Raw genomic sequence first — 23,897 nt, 5'->3', positions numbered from 1 at the left:
GATTTAATTTGGAAGATCCTAAGAAATCTGAATCTTTCTTTTGTTGTGCTGGAATTTGACTTCAATGGCAACGAGGATTTTACTCTGTTCCCTGCTGAGTCCCCATGGCCTAGGATAGAGCATAATATGCACTCACTAAGTATTTATTGACTGGCCGAGTGAATAAATGAATGACTATTCCAGGTACCTGTTCCCTCACCCCCTCCCTGTTCCTTCTTCTGGACACATCTCTGTCCATAGATCCCGCTGGCCTCAGCAACCCTGTTCTGTGTGATCAGAATCCATCCTCAGGCGTTAGGAGTGGACATTCTCCCCAAGGGTAGTTATGAGGTCATCTGGCCAATGTCTGTGGCTTGTGAGACCAGCCACAGCAAGATGAGCTGGACCAACCAGATCCTCTACCTTGGAAATCCAAACCAAGAGGCACCGAGGGAAAGCTGAATGCTGAAGAGACACTATGAGCCACCTGAGGGCAGGGCCTGAGTCTATCCTGTTTTCTGCATTGTTCCCAACGCAGGATATCCTGAATCAGGCCTGAAATAGAGCAAAAGCTCAATAAAAATTTCCTGCTTGAATGAAGAAGTTGTAAACTGGGCCTGGATGGCCATCATGGAACAGGTACATGATGAATAAGCGGGGAAACCAAGAGCAGAGAGGGAAGAGCATGGATCCCATGTGGCAAGAGCATCAGAGGAGCTGTTAGACAGACAGAGACAGCCACTGCCTTCTCCCCTGCCCGCTCCCCTCTTTGGATCTGTACAATATCCTACCTATTTCACTTCAGCCAGTGTAAATGTGTTTCTTCTCTCGCAGGAATAGCCCAGATTGGAGCAGCACTGGATCCCCAGGTAGAAGACCAGATGTCTGACATGCGTACTGAAGCAAGGTGTTCTTTGGTTTTGGTTTGGTTTTGCCATTGAGTGTCATTAGGGTTGAAATGGGCTACGATGGGAGGAGATGGGACTCCGGAGTCTTAGGGAACAGAGGCCATCATCTCCTGGGCTGAGGGGTTCCCCTCCTTCTCTCTGAACAGGAGTTGTTCCTCTCCAGCTGAGCTATGAGCCACCATCCCACTAACTTAGAAGCTCATCCTATAAATTCATCAAGGCCATACCAGCAACACACAAGAGAATTACAGGGCAGGGGGAGTGGACTGGACACTGGACCTGCAGGGTTGTGATGCAAGTTCAGAGTCTAGGACTTGCTCAGCCATTGACTAGCTCTGGGGTTGGGCAAGTTACCCAGTGTCTCTGAACCTCAGTTTCTTTGGCAAAATGGGAATAGTAACACTTAACCCACCAGTTGTGGGGAGGATAAAAGCAGTGCCCCGTGCATAGCAGGGGCTTGTAAGTGTGACTTGAGTGACCTACTGTGTATGTCTATAAAGCACTGCAACTCACAGAGGCTTTTCCTTTATTGTAAGTCATTTAAACCTCACGACGACTTGCAAGCTTTGCAAAGTAGAGCCTAGCATTCCCATTTTACAGATGAAGAAACTGAGGTTGAATAGGATACGTGGCTTGTCCAAGGTTACCCCACGGAGTGAGTCACTGAACTTCAGCCCAAGTCCCAGCTTCTTTCCACAGTGCTGCCCTCAGCACAAGACAGCAAGACAGGAAACAGATGTGCAATGACTGCCCTTCCCTTGGGCTGCCCGTATTCTCCTTTCTTAATCACACACAAGGTTTCCTTCAGGGATTTGTGTACAAAATGTCCAAGAGATGAATGAATCAATATTGGAAAGAATGAATGAGTAAGTCAATGAATGAATGAATGAATGAATTTCCTGTCTTAATTCTACTCCACACACGATTTGCAACAAAGCCTGGGATCCTGTCTAGACTCAGCCCTATGGGGCCCCTGGGGCATGTTTCGCTCCCTCTCTTGGGAATACCGGCATCACAGGCCTGGTGATGGGTGCAGCTCACACCACCAGCCCCTCCTCTGCCAGCAGGGGAAGCAGACGGCAGCCCTGCCCATTCTACGTACTGGTTTCTGCAGTCTCGTACTCGCTGTCTCTGAGAAGCTCAAAGATGTCCACTTCGACCTTGGCCTTGCCCAGCCTCTCAGGAGCGCGGTTGATGCGGTTCTTGGCCAGGGTGATGGAGAGCCGCTCCCCTCTGCTGCACTCCATGGGGTCATCCAAGATCGCAGCTGTGGGCAGGCAACCACATGGAGACAGTTGGTACCCTCTGCCGTTACCCCTCCTCCTTCTCCAGTCTCCCCCCACTGCCACCTTCCTCTTCCAGGCAGCTACCCGCATCGCCCTCCACCCTGTCATCCTCAGAACTGTCACCAAAGCACATCCTCTACTTGCTAAGTGTCTCCGTTTGTAGCCAGGTGTAGCAGTGAATTCTAAGGTGGATATCTGCCCCAGGAACCCTGTAATGCCACAGCAGGCCACCAGGGGTCCTACCTGTAAGAGGTCCCTAAGCTTAGGCATAGGGATACCCTAGGATATACGTTTATACGCACACACAGGCACATGTGTGCAAAGGAAGGGAGATGGTGGCTGTCCTTTGAAGATGGTCTCCTGGGCCTATGAGAGACTCTCCTTGAGGTGATGCAGGGTTAAAGGAGGCCAGGTTTGAGAAGGAGAGCTGTCTCAGGAGCAGCTGCAAGACGCTGCTGAGTGCTGGTATCCAGGCTCCGACATCAAGAAGCCGCAACAGCCAGTGAGCTACATAGTTTCTATGAACTCTTTCTTCATTGGACATGAGAAATAGTAAGATAACCTCTTGAGGTTGGTGTGAAAACTCAGCAAGATAATGTTTGTAAGTGGCATGGTATGCGAATTTAATCAGTGTGACTTTATCAATGTGAATGGTCGGAGTGGTGTGGTACCAATGGCTGCCCAGCTTCTGGAAGCAGTTAAGGGTAAGTGTCATGCTATCATAGAGACCTGAGTTCAAGTCCCAGCCCCGCCCCATCTTAGCTATGGGACCTCAGTTTCCTCGCCTGTAAAATGGGGAGAGAGCCTATTCTTTGGGCTACTTGCAAAGATTACACGGATAATATGTGTGAAGTGACGTGCTCACCACAGCATCGGGTGCGTGGCAAACACTCAATAAATCTATCTCTTGATATCATTCATTCTCTTGGTAGAGGACATTGTAAAATGGAAAATCTCTACCTACAGATAAATGTTCCCAGCAGCATTGTTCATAATAGCCCCCAAAGTGGAAAAACCCCAGTGCCCATCAACTGATGAATGGATGAACAAAATGTGGTCTACCCATTCAATGGAATACTATTAAAAAATAAAAACGGATGAAGTACTGATGTATGCCACAACATGGATGGACCCTGAAGACATTATACTCAGTGAAATAAGCCAGACATGAAAAGACCACATGTTGGAAGATCCCATTTACGTGAAATGTCCAGAATAGGGGAACCCATAGAGACAGAAAGTAGATTAGTTGTTGCCCAGGATGGTGGTGGTGGTGGGAAGTTGGGGATAAATGGGGAGGGACTGCTAATGCATATAGTCTGTCTTCTGGGATGACAAAAATGTTCTAAAATTGATCGTGGAGATGGGTGCCCAACGCTGTGAGTATACTAAAAAACCGCCGGGGTGAACTGTGTGGTATATGAATTATATATCAATAAAGCTGCTACAAAAATAAAGATCAAGCTTTTCTTGCAGAGGTTGAAGCCTCAGAAGAGCAACAAGGACAATTAAGCCTCATAGATTTCCCTGACACGTGGCCCTTGACTCTCTGTGGCCAGTGTGGCCAGAGATCCAGGTTCCCCGCCGTCTTTTCTGTATGATGCTCCCATCCCTACAGAGACCCAACTCCGATACCAAAGCCAGGACACAGAATATGACAAAGCATTTTTCCTGATTTGTGGATTTATTTGTATGCATAGCCTTGCTGAACAACAAAAATTAGATTTACACAGGTTGGCCAAAAGTTGGGAGACAGAGGTGCGGCCAAGACTAAGGCAATAAAGTGAGCTTCTGTGAGTTAAGGAGCAAAGTCCACGCACACCTGATAGGATGAGCCACCTGAGGGAGTGGCCAAAGGACCACAAGTGTATGACTGAAGAACCTGGGACATCTCAAATCCCTACCCAGGGGACCTTAGGGCAGCAAGACCAGAATAAGATTGTTACTCAGGAAGCAGAAACCTAAACGATTACACTGTGATCTCCTGGGGGAAAGACTCTGGGAACAGAAGTCAAGCAGGGCAGCCCAGGGGAGCGATTCTCAAATGCTGTTCCTGCAAGACGTGGGTTCCTGCAAGAGGTGGAGGGGGTCTCTAGCTCCACGCCAGCTTCAATCAGCACAACTCCACACCCGTCAGTTTTAGACATCGGGGTTCTCCAAAAGATGTGATGCGGGAAGATGTTTCTTTGTTACAAATATAACAGAAACCATCAGCTCAGCCCTAGACACAGGAAAGAGACACGTAAGATGTTAGAGATCGTCAGCGTCATCGGGCACAAGTCAGGGAAAGGAGGCACTGGCTCCGAGGCACACAAGCCTCATGTCACAGGCACACGTTTATCCAGTGACCACATCAGGCTGAGTGCCTAGTGGACACGTCTGAGTATCTGGAGCAGCTCCAGGAGGTGAGTGTGCTGTGTCAGCATCCTCACTTGGAAATGAGAAAACAGAGGTAGCAGGGGAAGGTGTCGAGGAGGGAGGGGGTCCCAGGTCAGTCTCATACGGACCCTGCACCCTTAAGCACAGTGCATCTTCCTTCTAATGAAGCTCGTCTTCCCAGGGGCGTGCTGCTGAGCAGGGAGTGGACTAGGAGGGTGTGTCTTGGTCAGCTCAGGCTGCTGTAACAAAGTCCTGGAGGGGGTGCCATTTGTTCCTCTCAGTTCTGGGGGCTGGGGAGCCAGAGTTCAGGGTGCCAGCATGATTGGGTCCCAGGAAGGGATTTGCAGGTGGCTATAGTCTCACTATGCCCCCACACGGCAGACAGAAGGAGGGCGAGTTCTCCGGTCACTTTTAAAAGGGCACTGATCCCATCATGGGGGCCCCACCTTTATGACCTCACCTAAACCCCACCTCCTCCCAAAGGCCCCACCTCCTAATACTATCACACTGGGGGTTTGAGTTTCAACAGATGAATTCTGGGAAGACACAAACTTTCAATCCACAGAATTAGGGCATGTAAGCCTTATAATCACCACAACAGAAGACCAACCAAGGCAAACCAGCTCTGAAACACCAACAGGCTGGACCCTGGACCTCTGGAAATTCCCACGGGTGATGCGTCCAACCCCCATGAAGATTTTTAGACTGGGGGCAGGTATCTTTCTCTTTGCGCCATGTGACCTCACTATGACCAACGTTTCCATCTACAACCTGTTAAATATTTAATAGATCACTTGTAATAAAACGAATTAATTAATAAAACAATCTCTCAGAAAATTCCCACGTCCCCTGCAAATCTGGGAACTCGGGCCTCTCCTGAGACTGGGGGGAGGAGTTACTTCAGCAATGTTTTCATGCTGCAGAGTCGCACTGGACTCGCCTCTGCCCCATCAGGACCCGAAGGCCACAATTATACCTGCCCCACAGCAGCCACACACGTACAATGGCCTACTGGTCCTGTCTGCTCTCTTTTTGCAGATGTGTATGCTGTGGACTGAATTCTGTCCCCTGAAATTCATTTGTTAAAGCCCTAACATGACTTCATTTATTTAGAGATAGGACCTTTAAGAGGTAATTAAGGTTAAATGAGGTCATAAAGGTGGGGCCCTGATCTGATAGGATGAGTGCCCTAGAAGAAGGGACTCCAGAGAGGGTTCCCACCCTACTTCCCCCACCCTCCAGCCGGGAAGAAGGCTGTCACCTGAAACTGACCCTGCTGGCCCCCTGACCTCAGACTTCCAGCCTCCAGAACCATGAGAAATAAATGTCTGCTGTGGAAGCCACCCAGTGTGTAGTGTTTTGTTATGGCAGCCCAAGCACACAAAGAAAACGTGCTAATATAAACCCTGATGTGCAGGACTCCAGCCAATCAACTCGCAGAGAACCACTGGACACACTTTGAGACAGAGGGATCGTGGCCGGGGGAGGAAAGGGAATGTGGGAATTGCACACTAAGGGACACACGTGGTCCCCTCGGCCCCCGGGACTCTGCACCCAGGGGTCCTTGGCAGGTGCGCACCAATTCACTAAGACCCACAGTCCTGCCCTCCCTTCCCAACCTCCGTGCCATTCTGGGCACCACTTTTTATTAGGTTTTAGACAGTGATTAATTTCTGGCTGGGAAGAGCCTCTCCTGGGAGGTTGGTTGACATCAAACATATTGGGATCAGAATAATAAGGATGACAACAGGAACCAGATTCCGGGCTGTGGGCAGCAAAGACGAGGGAAAGGCTCAGGCCCTCTTGGGACACCAGACGAACATGTCCCCAACAGGCGTTACCAAGCAGCACTCTTGCTGTCCGGCTGTCCCACAGCGGGGCCCCAGGGGTGAAGAGCAGCGTGCACAGGACTCAGCCCATGCCTACGTCCACCCTAGAGAGGGCGCCTCTCTGCCCACTGCGGCACTCCCTTTTCACCCCAGCGGCTGTGGCCCTGACCGCCCAGGGGAGGCCATGTCACCACTGACCTGCTCACACCCCTTCCCCATTGTCTGAAGGGCTGGTCTCAGTCGAGGCTCTAGGGTGCCACTGGCCCTCTGCAGCCTGGCTTCCACACACCTTCCTACCCACAGTACCTCCGTCACCCCTACGGTGACAGGACCTCCGTGTTAAAACCTGGGCTGGCCTCTTGTGTTTCCTCTTCCAAGCCTCTGCTGACACTGGCCCTGTCCCTTGTTCCCCAGCTCCCTACCAGGCCTCTGTTCCCCTCAGGCCCATCTCCTCCAAGAAGTCTCCCCTGACTCCCGGGCCTGGCGCTTTCCTTGGATTTCCAAGCACTGCCTTGCAGGGGTGCTCATCTTTCCATTTCTGTGTATGATTTTCCTCATCTAGCTTGTTCCTTAGAAGCCCAGGGCAATGTCTCCGTCCTTTGAAACTCCTCAGATTTTCCATCCCAAATCAATTCCCTCTTCCTTCGAACGCCCACAGAAACGTCTCAGTAGCTTTCCTCAGACAGTGACCACTTCTGACTCTTTATTATTTATTGTGCCTATTTGTCTGTCTGTCTTTTCTCCCCTAGACAGTCGGCTCCTTGAGGGCGAGGGCCGTGCCCGACTCATCTCTGCAACTGTGCCATCCCGGGCACACACGCGCTGAGCTCTTAATGAATGGTATTGAGCGAATAAATAAAGCAAGGCCACTGCCTTTTCATGTCCTACCGCCAGCAGCAGCAGACATCGCGCCCAGGGCAGTAAGAACCAGACGGTGCGCGGACCGGGGGCAGCTCCCCCGGGGGCCTGCAGGACGGAGGACCCGTGCGGAGCCCTCCTGCCAGGGGCTGGCGGCTCTCCTGCCCTCGGCTCACCTGTGTAAATCGGAACAGGGCTTGCCCTCCCTCCACAACGTCTCAGCTGCGCAGAAGTGACCCCTCGGATTGGAAAACCAAACGCCTAATCCCTTGGTTCTTCCAGCGTCTTGTTGCTGAAGATTTCAAAGCACTTCGATAACTCTTACATCTTCGAGGGCGGAAATAAAGAGGTTTTACTGGAGAGCCTTTTATAGGCAGTATCTATAACACGCCTACAGCTGTTCGGCTCAGCAGGTCCGAGCCCTGCGCTGACAGGAAGAGGGGATGTGCGCCTCCAGGCAACCAGTCGGCTCTGCTCCCAAGCCAAGCCCCCGGCTGCCTGCTCCACGGGGCCCCCGCCCCACCGCTCGTCTGGTCCCAGCTTCCTCACTCACCTCTGTCCTCTTGGGGGCCCTCTTTTCACCCCTGTTGGCCCCGGTCATGCCTCCTGCTGGAGGCGATCGCACCACTGTGCAGGCTGGTCCCCCACAAGCTCACACCGCTCCCCCTCTCCTGGGGGGCAACGAGGCACCCCCCTGTCCTCGTAAACGACAGACTGCCCGTTTGCTGGGGCCGCCACGACAAAGCACCACAGACTGGGAGACTTAAACCACAGAAACGGGCTTTCTCACGGTTAGAGGCTAGAAGCCCAAGATCAAGGTGTCGGCAGCTTTGGTTTCACTCTGAGGCCTCTGTCCCTGGCTTGAGGACGGCCGTCTTCTCGTTGTGTCTCCACAAGTTCTCTCCGCTACGCGAGTCTGTGTCCTTATCTCCTCTACTTGAAAGACGTCAGTTGTGCTGGCTTAGCTTCCACCCACATGACCTCACTTTAACTCAATTGCTTCTATAAAGATCCTATTTGCACATACAGTCGCATTCTGGGGTACTGGGTGTTGGGACTTTAGTACAGGAACTTAGAGGGGACACAATTCAGCCCATAACAGGGACCTGCGCATCTAACCACCGCCCACTCTCACCTCCTCATTCTTGGCCCACAGGCTGGCCAAACCCAGGCCGCTCTCAGTGAACTGCCTCAACTCGGTGGCCCCACCTCTTTCCATCGGGCTCAGATAAGGAGGGTCTTCTTCTAGGAGAGCCCCCCCAAGCCTGGCTCTCTGCCTCACCGTGCTTCCCTGCTGCCCCAGACCAGCTGGTTCCCCTCTGCTAAAACATGGCCAGAGCCATCCCCTCCTGTGGGGACCCTCCACTGACTGCACTGCCCAAGCAGGTCCCTCCAGCTTTCCCTTCTGTCACCTTCAATTCAGGCCAGGTTTCTCAAGTGACTGCTCGACATTTGCTAACTTCCCCTTGTCCCACATTCTCCTCAACCCCCCCACACTCCCCCTATTGTCCCCTCCACTCCACTCAAACTGTACTTACAAGGTAAATAACCATCAATCACCATTTTTGCAAAATCGATGGACGCTCCTGATTCTCTGTCTAATTATATCCTGAGCTGGTGTTACTGTTTGTATCTGCCAGGTGCTGCTCAAAGAAGATCATGTGTATCATCTCATTTAATCCTCACACAACCCTGCAACTGGCTGTCCCACTTTATAAGTGAGAAAACTGAGACAGGGACCAGTTTAGTGACTTGCCCAGGAACACACAGCTCCTGATGGCAGCGGTGGTCCAGCCCGTGAGCTGCTAGACCATGTCATCAGGCCGCCTCCTGGGTTCTCTTTGCATATGAGAGTCCTGAGCAGTTTTTTTTCTTTTGTCTTGACTTTTGTTTGTTTGTTTGTTTTTGCCTGAGACCCTCAGCATCCTCGGCTTCCATGACATGACACTCCTGGGACTTTCCTCCTTCTTCTCTGCCTGTTCTTTCAAGCTACACTTCTTCTGCCTGCCCTTTAAATATCAGGGAGCCCCAAGGGGCCATGCAGAGCCTGCTCCTTGCCGCACTCCCAGGAGCTTCCTACGTGATCTCGTCCACAGCCACCTCCGTGGGGATATTTCACTTACGTCCACCTGCCATGATATCTCCATGTAAATGTCCATCTCAGATTCAGTAGGACCCAAACTAAACTCCCCCTTCCCTCCTGGATGCTCCCTGCTACACGCCTACATTTACTAAACGGCAGAAGCAGCGACCCAATTATCGGATTAGTCTTTAAGTTTTACTCGTTAATCTTTTCAGTCCCTAGTGCTTGGCACCTCACCTGATAAGAGCAGGAGACATTCTATGTATGTTTAAGTCAAACTTGTCTCGGCTTTTGAAAGGTTTTATGTTGACTTCTACTCCTTCAGAAATTACTATTCTGACCCATACATATATGGACAATTGATTTTGACAGAGGTGCAGTGAAAAAGAAAAAGTTCTTTTCAATAAATTGTGCTCGACCTATTGGATATTTATATGTTTAAAAAAGAAATAACAACATCAAGCCCTGTCTTGTACACCGTATAAAAGAAACCCCATCTCACACCAGATATAAAAATTAGCACAAAAAAATGGATCATAGACCTAAAACTAAAAGACTTTAAATCTTTGTGACCTTGAATTAGAAAACATTTGTTAGATGTGACACCAGAAGCAAAACCCATAAAATTAAACATTGACAAATGATTTCATTGAAATTTAAAATGCCTGCTCTTCAAATGATACTGTTAGTAGAATGAAAAGACAAGCCACAGCCTGGGAGAAAATATTATCTGCAAAGCAAATATCTGATAAAAGACTTGTATCCAGAAAACACAAAGAAATCTCAAAACTCAATAATACAAAATCAAACAACTCAACTTTTAAAGATGGGCAAAAGATGTGAACAGATGCTTCAACAAAGAGGTGGTAACATCATTAATCATTAATCATTGGGGGAAATACAAATTAAAACTATAATGAGATATTGCCATAAACCCATCAGAACCGTTAACAATTAAAAGCTCAACCAGACCACATCGGTGAGGGTGTGGAGGACCTGGAACTCTTCATATGCTGTTGATGGGACTATAAAATGTATGACCACTTGGAAAACCATTTGGTGGTTTCTTAAAAGTTAAACATACACCTCCTATTTGATTCAGCTATTCCACTCCTAGGTGTCTATCCAAAAGAAAAGAAAGGATATGTCTACACAAAAATATGTAAATAAATGTTCATAATTACTTGATCTGTAACAATCAATGAGTGGAAACAACCATCAACCATTGAATGAATAAACAAACTGTGGTCTAGCCATACAATGATATACTACTCGGCAATAAAATGTTATTAAAGAAGCCAGACAAAAAAAGACTACATGCTGTATGATTCCATTTACAGATATTTCTAGAAAATACAAACTAATCTGTAGTGACAGGAAGCAAATGAGTGGTTGCCTGGGGATGGGGCTGGGAAAGGGGTAGGAAGGAGCAGAGTGAGGAATCACAACATGGCACCAGAAAACTCTTTTTGGGTGATGAAGAAATTCATTTTCTTGATTGTGGTAATGGTATTACAGGCGTAGGCTTGGCAAAATTATCAAATTGTACATTTCAAAAATATGCAGTTTATTGTATATAAATTGTATCTCTATTTAAAAAAAATGCTTTTATGAGATAAATATTACTATTCCTCTGGCTCCTTCCTACCTTCTCCCTCCCTTCCCCCCCACTTCCCAGCAAATGAAACATCTTAAACTCTGTGGTCATGTCTACTGCCTTTAATTCCTCTGCATCTTCTCCATCCTGAACCTCTAAGATCTCTGGATTAGAAATCACCAAGGTTCTCCTTCCTTACAAATCTGAAGGTCTTTCTTTGGTTTTCAGGGTTTTGAAGCTCTGAGGCACTCATGCCTGGACTGTTTTTCTTGGCATCATCTTTTGACATCTGATTATCATGCTGATCACCTTTGCCCCAACCCCCTCCCTAGCTCCCTTCCTTCTGTATAACCCTAGTTGTCAGCGTTCCCCAAATCTCACGCTCCGGATTTAGTCCTCAGTCCACTTTCTCTTCATGTGTACTTTCTCCCTTGAAGAATTAATTAATTCTCAACTATCAGCTCTATGCAGATAACTCCAAAATCTCTACCTCCAGCCCCACTTTCTCATCTGCACAGCAGACTCCTGTTTCTGGCTGCTGAAGGGGAATGTACCCTTGGAAATCCTTCCAAATTCCAGGTCCCAAATGTAACCCACTACTTTCCATAGAATGGGGGCCTCTCTGTGACTCCCCAGTTTCAATTAACAGCATCAGTTTCCCACATGCGATCCAGATCAAGCTGACTGGCACACTCCCCATCCTTTAACCACTCTAACTACTCAGTCACAAGGACTGATATGGGTTTGCCTCCCGTCCACTTCTCTCTTCTGTCCCCACTGCCGCTACCTCTGCCTCTCTCCTGCAATACCCCTAACCTGCTTCCTGCCTCCAGCCTCTCCCGCACTAATCCAGCTACTCCACACTGCAGATTCCCTGCCTGGCCCTCATATGCTGTTCCAGGCTCACATTTTACTAAATTCTTTGACCATCTAGCTACACCTAGGCTGTCCTTGCTGTCACTTTGCCCTGTGCCTTTTTTCCAGGCGGTCTCTTCTTCCTGGAAAGCTCTCAGCTTTTCTTTATCCACATCTCAGGCCGACCTGAATGATGCCGCACTCGCATGCCCACTCCCATACTGCCCCAGGCAAGTACTGGACTGCTCTAGCCCAGCTGATTTTGCCTCTTCAAAACCCCCAAAGCGCTTATTATCTGCGTCATTCATTAAGCATTTAATCCCCTGCTTTGTAATTGACGTAAGTAGTGCATCCATTCATTCAATCAACAAACATCTATTACTAATTCATCAAACACCTATTAAATGCCTATCTTAAGCAAGGCACTAAGTACCTAGAAAAGGATAAGATATGACCATAAAAGGAAATGGCCACAACCCAATATGGTAAGTGATTGACAAAACCACATTATGCTGCTCCAGCCGTAAGCAATCCAGGTGCTCGCTGTGCTGGAGAATCAATTACAGACAACTAAGACCAGGTCCTCAGCTCTCAAATCTTTGGCCCCTCCTGGGGGTTGGCGGGGGTGCAGGGCGAGACAGACCTTTACTGCATAACGAAGTAAGTGGTTCAGTAGCGAGGCTCATGAATTTCTAAGGAAGCACAGATCAAGGAAAACCAAGCTCTTCTGGGTGGGGGAGGGAAATTTCAGGGACGGCCTCAGGCACTGATCTAACATACACAGCGAGCATCTACCACGTAGCAGGCACTGCTCCACGCTTCCCAGAAGAGGCAACCTTGAAGGAGGCACATGAGTTTCCCTGGAGAGGCAGGGCAACAAAGTGTGCTCCATGCGGGAGCCCCCAAAGGCGTGAGGAAGCCTGGTGTGACTGGTTCAGTTGGCGAGAGGGGCCCGAGCGCCTGGAGGAGAAGGGACAGGCTGGACAGGAAGACAGGAGCTTGTGGGTCATGCCAGGGAATGCAGACAAAACAACAGGAAGACACCAACAGACAGTGACATCATAAGATTTGCGTTTTAGGGTTATCACTCTCACAGCACAGGAGATCTACTGGAGAGAGAGCTGAAATAGAAGCTGGGAAGATCAGTTCGGGAGTGAGTTTAATAGCCCAGGAAAGAGAAATGAGGCAGGTACTGAGGGGCGGGGCAATGAGGATCAAAGCGATGGGGCAGATTCGAGCCAGATTCAGGAGGTGGAATTGACAGGGGCGGCTGATTGCGGCAGGCGGGGAGGGGATGAGAAGGGCTCTGGCTTCACTTAGTATTTAGATGGTGACATCACTGACTTGGGTAAAGACTGAGGGGAGAGGAAGGGTGTTCTTTTTTGTCTCTGGAGAAGGGCAGAAATGATGAGTTGGGGGTAGTATTCGTTAAGTTTGGGGTACCAGGTTAAGCAGCAAAGTTGACCCATCCTGGCGGAGGCACAGACCTGGGAGACCTCAGGGTTAGGGCGGTAATGACAATTTGGATCTGGCACAGGGTGGAGAGTAGAGAGGAGGGGACAAGGCTAAGACCCTGGAGACTCAACATCTGGGGACAGTGTTAAGGATGAGAAGCTGACGCAGGAGACTGAGTCACCGTGGTTAGGCCAGAGGAGGGAAGTCAAGCAAAATAAGCACCGGGAATTTTCCGTGAGCTCTGGCTATCAGGAGGTCACTGGGGAAGTGAGCAACAGCTGCTCCCGGGGAGGTGGGGGCAGGTTTAGATTACAGCAGCTGGAGGAGGAGCTGAGAAGCGCATGCAGCTTGTCTTCAGCGAAGGAGGGTGATCGGGGCAACAGGTGGAGTGAATCACGTGGCCCAAGGAAAGGCTTCCAATTCCCGTGAGAGGGGCTCAGAAGGAGGAGCCCCGGGGGAAGGAGAAGCTGATAATGTCAGAAGAAGGGGGCCACTTTCTGAAGCAAGTCCTGCCAAAAGGCTGGTAGAGAAAGAGCCAGAAGCATAGGTTACAGGTTCGCCTGGGCTGAGAGCAGGGACAGCAGGGGAAGAGGGAAGGCGACATGGCCAAGACTGCTCACTGTCCCCTGGGCACTCTTTCCTTCCCTTCATTTTCATAACAGAACACCCCAGTGTTACCTGGACCTGTGGTCACCCAACTACAGACCCCATTTCCCAGCATCCCTCTGAAGTGGAGGCCAGGAGCTGAATTCGGGCCGGTGAGTGTGAGTGGAAATGACCGCAGAACATCCAGGCCATTCCCTGCCCTGGACTCTCCCCGCTCTCTTTGCTGGCTTCAAATGGTGACAAGAGGAACATGAGAAAACTGCATGTCGATGATGGCCACGCTGCTTCCTGCCCCTGCCATTCCCCTGCCCCGCCAGCCCTGGACCACCACCGACCGCCAACCACCGAGGGAGAGAAAGACACTTCCATCTTAGAGCTACTGAATTTTCGGGTCTTATTATTATTATTATAACTCAGTCTATGTTCCAACTCAGTGCCATCCAACAGAAATATAATGCAAGCAACACATGCAATTTCAGATTGGCTAGCAGCCACATGGAAAAAGTAAAAAGGAACAGGTGGAATTTTGAAATTAATTTTAGTAATATATTTTATTTAACCAAAATTTCCAAATATTACTATTTCAACATCTAATAAATAGAAGACCACTGGAATATTTTGTATTCTTGATTTCACACTGAAAGTTCAAAATCCAGGGTGGATTTTATACGTACAGCACGTCTCAATTCAGACCAGCCAATTTCAAGTGCTCCACAGCCGGTGCCTACCACGCTGGACGGCATGAGTCTACCTAACACTAACAGATGGGGCTGTAGGGAGACACTGGGGGAAGGGGGGTTGACAGAGATGGAGCTTGAGCTTCTTTTTCCTCTGAAAAGAGGCAAGATCATCACTTTCTGAGCAAGAGTGACAAAGATGGGGTGGGTGGCTTTGGACGGAAGCTTAGAATAGGCGTTCTGCTATGTAAGTATATTTCTGTCTGGGCCCAGCTGAAATGAACAATGTTGGTGTGTTTCTACACAACCTCAGAGCACAGACCAAAGCAGGGCAGGTAGGTGTCAGAACTCTCAAGAGTAGAAGTTACTAGGTGGGTGGGCAGGACGAGGGCACACAGGAGTTGAAGGCACTAACAGAGTCGTGGTAGAGGTGATGGGCCACGGTCTTTCCACTTGATGGGAAAGCCAGTGAAACCCAGAAAACGTTGAGGCAGAAGAGGGTCAAGGGGGTACCACAATGCAAAGTGTGGTTTAGACAGTGACTCGGAGAAGGAGACGGTCACTGGAGGGGAAGGCATTAAGGTTCCCCAAGGCACTGGCACTGGGATGGACCCATGGGTACTGAGGACGATCAGGGCGAGAGCCAACACAGGGACGAGAGGAAGGCCGTGAGCCAGGAGTCAAGGCCACAGGTGAGAAAGGCAGGTGCTAGGTGAGCAGAGGCTCTAACCTGGGGAACAATGTCGGGCAGTGGTGGAGGGGGAGGTGTTTGGAGTTTGCACTGGGGAGCCGGGAAATACAGCTGCCTTTCTTCTGAGTGAGCAACCTGACAGGATTGGGTCTTGGCAAGCGGAGGGGCTGTGCGATGGGCTTGACATCTCAGCAGAACTGGGGCTCCCTGCCAAGCTGGTAAGGGTCTGGAGGGAGGTCAGGATCCGAGCTGGGGAGACGGCACAGAAAGGCAAGGGGGAAGCATCTGAGGGAGCCCTGATCATCCTCAGGGGACGCGGGAGCACACACCATGCAGGGGGCCTGCGCACGGTGCTGCAGAAGCCTGCCTCCTGGTGCTGAGGGACTGCTCTGGGCAGGGGTCCCTGTCTCATCTTTCCCTGTGGCCTCCGTTCCACTCAGCACAGATCCAGGCAAATGTTAAGCACACATGCCTTCCAAACTTGTTAAAAGTATCAATCCTCATCGCACTTTCAGAACACAGCTCGTCTTTTGGTCCATCCCTTAACCCTCCATAGCCCCACAGTCAACAGAAGATGACCTCCTGGAAAAACTGTATGAATAAAGTCCCTGGCATAACCAGCTTTGCATCGCATTCAGTGCCTTGTTAATAAAGCCACTCTGCAAGGTCTCTGCACGTCCCACTGGTATTCCCAGTTAACCTGAAGCCCTTCCTTTCTCTCCCTGGATCTTGCCACCTTCCTCTAGCTTTTCTTGGGGGAAGGACAGTCCACATCTGTTCTCATGGTCACTTGTCTGTGGCAGCTCCCCTGGCCAGTTCCAGCAGGACCAGATGCACAACTATGGCAGGGCCGTGCCCAGCAAAGGCACACACACTCAAGTCTCTCTGCGCACAGAGACAGGCGGGAGAGCGAAAGAGTGGGCTGGAGCTGCCCGTTTATCTTTTCTAACGGCTGCTGGTGACAGCCCTCTGGCCGAGTTATGGAACAGAGCAGGATGAAGGCAGAGAGATGGGGAGCAATAGAGGCTTCTGGGAACCTTAACGGGTCCAGCACGTACAAGGATGCCAGGCAAGGTCTGCTTTAACTCCAGAGGAGACTGAACCCATGTCCGCTTCACCGTCTGGGGGAATTCAACTTGAAGAGCACTTACTGAACACCTATCTGGCACCAGGCACTAGTGGGGAAGATGCCCTTGAGAACACAAGACATGGGGGCAGGAAGCAGCCCTGGCCCTTGCTCTCAAAGACTCGTGGACTAGCTAGGGAGATGGTGATGGGGGCAGGGAAGGATGGCAGAGAGCATAAGTGAAGAGCCGGGCAGACTCTGAAACGTGAGCTCCGCTGGGCAGCTGGCAGGTGCCATCCCCAGCATCCACCCACCTCTGAGTACCAGCGCTCCATGCTGTCTGTGACCAACCTGTCAGTCTCCATCATCTGACGTCACCACTGCTCCATGCTCCATCCCTGACTCTAGAGATGGAGACCCTAAGCCATAACTCCACTGGGAGGTTCTTATCTCTACATCTCACCCAAAGCCGTGATAAATGAGGGTCGTGCCCACTAGAGTTCACCATGCAGGACCGTGTCCCCTCCAATCAGAAATGGCAGCTACAAGGGAAGCCAGAAGACTGACAGGTATGCTTGATGCTAATCTCTCTTCCACCCAAGAAAAAGGGCAAGTGAGAGATAAGGACAGAATAGAATTGCTTTGAGTTCTTTGCAAGAATGTGGCTAGAAAAATCCAAAGGGCCATTACTTTGATTGTTTCCACCATGGAGTTATCTGCCTCTTTTCCGAGATCAAAGCACAAGAAATGGATCTTCCTGTTCATCGTCATCTTCCCCTGGGAAAGAGTCAGAACAGGTCAGGGAAACTGATCAGGGAGGAGGCAGGATTTATGGTCTAAGCGAGGGCCTCGCAAAGGGAGAATTGTTTTGTTGAATACTCGTTCACCAGTTTATTCGAAAAATATCCAGGTAATAGCATCCTCTCTTTTGTGCCCCTTTCCTAAGGAAGAAGGGAAGAGATTCATACCAACAAAATGGGTCAGACTCCTAGCTCACGTTGCTCTGACCGTTTCTGACTGGGGAGGACACTTACTGTTCTCTGTGCTGGGGAGGCACGTTCTCCTGAAGTTGACATCTAGAATGTAGGTAGGAACTCTGACTCGCTGCCCCCTCAGCCTCCCTGAGGCCGGCACCTCCCTGTCACACTGCCTCCCTCAGGGTCTGCAGAAGCCTCAGCGTCCTTTGCGGCATTTCACAGAAACAGACACCTCTCGGCTCTGTCCTCCCTCAAACACCCGAATCATGCACCATTTTTCTCCTTGAGAACAACTTGCTTGTTAGCTGGTGTCCGTGGGCATCTCGGGTCGTCCCTGGGGGATCATATATGCTGGGCTTTGTGGAGGGACGGTGAGGAGTCAGGGTGGTCCCTTCAGGGCAGAACAGTGGCCCTGGCCCCCTGGAGCCCCAGGAGAAGCCCAGGATGGGGAGGGGAGGACTCTGAGAGGAGGGGCACCCACCCGGGTTCTACAGGACCCAGCGGACTGGGTCTTGCTCTTTGGGGCACTGACTGGCTGAGTTTCCTAATGAGCTGTTGTTGCCCAAGAGAGATGCTGTAGTGGCTGTTGTCAGAATATTCAAAATGCACAGAGGGACAAGGGAGAAGCATCACCAAGCTGCAGGAGATAAAAAGCAGCCTCGCTCAGATGCCATATGCCACAGACGTAAAAAGTGAGTCAATTTAATTTAGTGTAGACCACGCAATTACCCACTTTAAAAATTAAGGACTGAGACCATAAACCCACTAAACTTCAAATCTTCATAATGAGCAGTTTAACAAGAGAGAAAGGTGAGAGAACAGAAGGAGGAAGGAGGAAGGAAAAGGCACAAGGGAAGAGGAAGGAGGAAGGGAAGGAGAGGGAAGGCGGCGGGAGAGAGGAGGAGGAGGGGAAGGAAGCGGGAGGAAACAGAAGTACAGAACTAGCAAGACAGAGCGGAGACAGTGAGAAACAGGAGGAAAGAGGAACAGACCAGCAGGACGCATATGTGACCCTAGAGGAATTTCCCGTTCTTGGGGTCTTCGGAGTCTGTTGCCAGAAAGATTTAAAGTCACAACTGTAGGTACAGATGGGGGCAAAATCTTACCCTGTGGAATAGAAAATATTCACTTCTGGTTTTTGTTTTTTTGTTTTTCTCCTCTTCATTCCCACAACCATCACTCTAGTTCAGAGCAGGGCTTCTCCACCGCAGCACTGCTGATACTTGGAGCCAGATAACTCTTCATGGGAGGGGGCCAGCCCGTGCCCGGTACAAGTTTAACAGCATCCCTGGCCTCTCTCCACTAGACGCCAGCAGCACCCTCCCCAGTTGTGACAACCAAGAAGCCTGCAGTGACGGCCAAGGGTCCCGAGGCTCGGGGAGGCAACCCCCCCAGGCGAGAACCATGAGTTTAGACCATCATCACTTCACAGTCTGGCCCCTAAAAGTTCTCCCTACTTTCAGAGTCTTGCTGCTCTGCCACCCTCCATACAAAGTCATGAGAGGAATGTCCCAATTTGAGGGGGTCATGTCACTATTCAGAACCACTTAAAAGCATCCCAGTACCTACTGAATTAAAAAGTCCTATTGGACGCTCGCTGTGTGCCAGGTTTTGCTCTAAGCACTGGGAATAGACGGGTGAACAGAACTGAGATCCAAACTCGAGGAGCTCATGCTATAGTCGGGGAAGGCAGACAATGGACATGTAAAGGAAGAAATATAGGATGTTTTCAGAGAGCAAGGAGTGCTGTTTAGAAAACACGGTTGCCAGGAATCCCGCTCCTGGGCATATATCCAGAAGGACCCCTACTTCAAAATGTCACCTGCACCCCAGTGTTCATAGCAGCACTATTTACAATAGCCAAGACGTGAAAACAGCCTAAATGTCCATCAACAGATGACTGGATAAAGAAGAGGTGGTATATTTATACAATGGAGTACTATTCAGCCATAAAAAACTGACAACATAATGCCATTTGCAGCAATATGGATGTTCCTGGAGAATGTCATTCTAAGTGAAGTAAACCAGAAAGAGAAAGAAAAATACCATATGAGATTGCTCATAAGTGGAATCTAAAAAAAAAAAAAAAAGAACATAAATACAAAACAGAAACAGACTCATAGACACAGAGTAGAAACTTGTGGTTGCCAAGGGGGCGGGGGGTGGGAAGGGACAGATTGGGATTTCAAAAAATGTAGAATAGACAAACAAGATTATACTGTATAGCACAGGGGAATATATACAAGATCTTGTGGTAGCTCACAGTGAAAAAAATGTGACAATTAATATATGTATGTTCGTGTATAACTGAAAAATTGTGCTCTACACTGGAATTTGACGCAACGTTGTAAAACGACTATTACTCAATAAAAAAATGTTAAAAAAAACAAAACAGGGTCGCATGAGAGGATGATGGGAGGGGTGAGGTGGTCAGGGAAGGTGTGTCTGTAAAGAGGCATCATCTGAGCTGAGACCTAAACACGGAGGAGGAAAAAGCCATCGGGGAGACGGAGGAACATTCCAACCTGAAGGAACAAGCCGAGAGCCTGGCAGGCATGGGGGTTCAGTGGCTGGAGTGTCATGGGAAGAAGGAAGGAGGGAGGGTGAAGAGGGGGACAGAGGTGATACCATTGCCTCCTGCATCCTGATGAGAAGGTTAATTTTATTCCAGTTGCGATGTGCAGTCACGAGAGGGTTAGAAACAGAGCCCCACTCCCTAACCTAACTCCAGACTTCCTAATCTAACCCCTAACCCGCCCCACCCCACCTTAACCTGCTCCTACTCCTTGTCCAAGGCTGAGCCTGCATCCGTTTCCCCTGCAGGGTGTTACAACACACACTGCCTGGTCCTCATCCCAGAGTGGGAGGTGCCTGAGAATTTTCATCTCTAACAGGTTGCCCGGAGCTTCTGCCACTGCTAATCCAGGGACCACGCTTTGAGTCACGCTTTCCAGGCAAACTTTACTTCTGAGCTATGTCTTCTATCACACTGTTTTCATGTGGAGATGACCCACAGCTCTCTCCCACCTCTGCAATCTCTGTATATTGAAATCTCAGCCATTCTTCAAGGTCTGGCTCAAAAACTGTCTCACACATACCTGCAGTGATCACCTCAGGCAAATGGACATTCCCTCTGTCCAACCATCACACGATACTATCCGTAAGTGCCTGTAATATACGTGTTAGTGCGAGCACCTCAGTTTCCTGCTAACCCATGACTTCTCCCCGGACAACGTCCTCATCTTAATAAATCTGTTTAAAATCTCTCTCTTTTCTGTTTTGAATGAGGTGAGCTGTAATTAAATCAGTTGCTTATATAAGTAACAAATACTGTGTCTTCTTTTTACCTTACATTCATTTGGATGGCTATTATCAAAAACAAAAACAAAAACGGAAAATGACAGGTATTGGCAAGGATGTAGAGAAACAAGAACTTTGTGTACTGCTGGAGGGAATGTAAAATGGTGCAGCTGCTATGGAAAACAGTATGGTGGCTCCTTGAAAAATTAAAAATAGAATTACCATATGATCCAGCAATTCCACTTCTGGGTATACATCCAAAAGAAATCAAGATAGGGTCTCAAAGAGGTATTTGTATATGCATGTTCACAGCAGCATTATTCACAACAGCTAAAACATGGACGCAACCCAAATGTCTATCAACGGATGAATGGATAAACAAATTGTGGTATATACAGACAATGGAATTTTGGTTAGCCTTAAAAAGGAACGAAATTCTAATACATGCTACAATATGGATGAACCTCGAGGATATTATGCTAAGTGAAAAAAGCCAGACACACAAAGATAGGAAAGGTGGCTGCCGGAGGCTGGGGGGTGGGGAAAAGGAGAGCTTTTTTTAATGGGGACAGGGTTTCAGAACTGCAGTACGACAAGAGTTCTCAAGAAGGATGGCAGTCACGGCCGCAAGCACTGGGAATGGACTTAATGCCCCCAAACTCTACACTTAAAAATGATTAATATGGCAAATTTTATGTTCTGTGTATCTAGCCACAATTAAAAATATTTTTAATGCAAAAAGATGTGTCTTCTATAGTTTACAGAGCGCTTTCACACGTCTTATCTCACTTGTACCTTTTAATAATCTAGGAGATAACAGTAAAATATTACCATTCCCATTTTATAGGTGAGCATTCAGAAGCGCAGAAAGATTAAACCAACTCAAGGACACACAGCTGATGCACTGAGGGATTACAAGTAAAAATCAGATCCTTTACTACCAGCACTCTGTCCTGAATACCCTAATGCTTTTCCTAGAATGTTCCAGGTAATAAATCACCTTTTATGTGCTAAGTGAGGTATGAATACTAGCTGGCTAGTTGGGAGGAAGGGAGGAAGGCAAGGCGAGGAGAAAGGGAGAGAAGGAATTACTTAATTAGGGAAAGACGTCTCTCTCATGATTTAGGAAAAGAGGGACAACTAGTGTTTTCTGGATGTTTCTATGTGCCTGGAAGCTTATATATGTTTTTTCTCTTAACTTTTACACAGTCCTAAACGGTAGGCAATACTTTTAATATTATTTAAAAATATTTGCAGGTAGCTCACATATCTGATAATATATTTTTTAATGTTTTTTTAAATTAAATTTTTTTTATTTGGGGGGGGAGGTAATTAGGTTTTTATCTACTTATCTTTAATGGAGGTACTGGGGATTGAACCCAGGACCTCGTGCATGCTAGGCACACTCTCTGCCACTGAGCTACACCCTCCCCCTATTATTATTATTTTGATTTAGAGATGATGATAAAGAAAATTGTGTGCTTAAGCCACCGGGCCACTTTCACTTTCTCCTTGGACCCCAGGCCTGGGCGACTCTGGGCCCAGGCTCCCACCACGCGGAACACAAAGACCTCCGCGTTCCAGGATGGCCTGGTTGACAACGCGCCCCTGCCCTTAACTAGCAGTCAACAGATTACTCACCCAGCCCACTCTCTTCCTTCACCACCACCCCAACCAGGGCATTTGTAGTTTAAAGAGACACTTTCCTGACGTGTTCATCCCTGTCAGTGAGCCCAGTGACCAGCCCACTCTGCCTGGGCGTTTGGGGTGAGGGGAGACCAGGCCTGTGCGAGTTCCTCCTTCATCCTCCCTTCCTCCCGGCTCACATGGGCTCACATGGGCCCGGGTACCACCTCCTCCAAGAGCAGATGGTCCCTCCTCTGTCACAGGACTCACACCCCACCAGGGACTTCTCAAGGGGCAGGGAAGAACCCTGTCGAACCTTTCTCGAAGCCCTTCCCCTCACTCATGAAGGAACACACAACAGAGGCAGTGGTGCAAACTGACCAGCACTCACCACTCCAGGCCTGACAGACGCAGCAGAGCATCATCCCCTCAGGGGCAGCACTGCCGGCCAGGGTTCCCAGGGAGCCCACGGTCTCAACTCACCAAGGCGTCTCATACCACCCCTTCCATAGGCAGCTCCTTCTCCCAGCCCCTCCTCCAGACAGCCGGGTGCTTCAGAGCCGCCTCAGTCAAAGGCATCCATGGGCCACCCTGTGATAAGAAAGTGGAGGGACCTCAGCCCCCACTGATTTGAAGCAGGGGCTCATCGACCCCTGTGTAATGAAGGTGGCTGTAAATGTGGCTCCAGCCCCTAATTCTCCATCAGACTCTGTCACTTGGTAGCTTCCATTCCTCAGCATCCAGAACTGGTGAAAATCTACCAAGTGTTAACCCACTCCATGAATCTGATGGTAATGAGGTCGACATTCGCGTTATTTATCATTAGTGCTGGCAGACCCAAAGGGTAATTCAGTGTTTGAAAAGGCTGATTTTAAAACTTCATGTCAGGGGACACATTGCCAAATGCAGCCCAATAATGCCTCATTAAATACAGACTAAAGTCTTTATTTAAATTCACATTCGTCTCATCCCTGTCTATGAAACACAGGGACGTAAAAAGATTCAGTCTTTAATCTTCAGAACGAATTTAGCCCTCTTGTTTTCCTCCCCCAGTCAGTCCTCCTGATGTCTGTGGAAATTTCCTGGGGCGTCCGATCCTGTCCCTTTCAGGCACTTTTCAGCTCTTGCCCATCAAAAGGACATTCATCATTCACCAAGCCTCACCACGTGCCCACCGTGCTAAAGAGTGGGGGTGTAAGTTGACATATTCATGGTCCCTACCTTTAAGGAGCTTACAGACTTGTAGGGAAATGAGAGCAAATAATTTCAACACGATCGGGCAGGAACACTCTGTCCCACTTTGTTTTTGTCTGTAGCCCTTGCCAACATCCAACACACTCCACATTTCCTTACTTATTTGTGGTCTCTCGGTCCCCGCTGGCACGTAAATCTTCAGGGGAGGGGGCAGGAATTGTATCTGCTGTGTTCCCTGCCATGTTCCAGCCCCAGCACAGCCCAGAGAAGGCACTCTGGCCACCCTTGTCAAGCGGGGGCTGCACTGGTGCTGTGCAGAGGTCTACCCAGAGTGATCCTGCAGTGCTGGGAAGGACCTCCTCTTTCTGGGGAGTTGCCTGGGAGGGTTTCACAAAGGAGGACACAGTTAAACTGGGTTGTGAGAGACCAATTTGCTGGTAGGAGAAAAATTCCTAGTCCATGGGCACAGAGAAATGGAAACGAATCATTCGTGTAGCTGGGATGTGGGGTGACCGGAGAGAAGAGTGGAAA

At 49.2% G+C, this 23,897-nt stretch overlaps 1 protein-coding gene across 1 annotated transcript in view; it reads right to left on the bottom strand.

Moving 5' to 3' along the window:
- Positions 1–23,897, bottom strand: part of GRIK4 (glutamate ionotropic receptor kainate type subunit 4) — a 387,595-nt gene that overhangs the window by 158,520 nt on the left and 205,178 nt on the right. The window contains 1 exon segment of the mRNA XM_074356846.1: positions 1,990–2,154. Coding sequence (XP_074212947.1) covers positions 1,990–2,154 — 165 coding nt within the window.

The sequence above is a fragment of the Camelus bactrianus genome, chromosome 33 (genome assembly GCF_048773025.1).
Source record: "Camelus bactrianus isolate YW-2024 breed Bactrian camel chromosome 33, ASM4877302v1, whole genome shotgun sequence".
Lineage (NCBI taxonomy): Eukaryota > Metazoa > Chordata > Mammalia > Artiodactyla > Camelidae > Camelus > Camelus bactrianus.
This window is presented reverse-complemented; position numbering and strand designations above follow the sequence as displayed.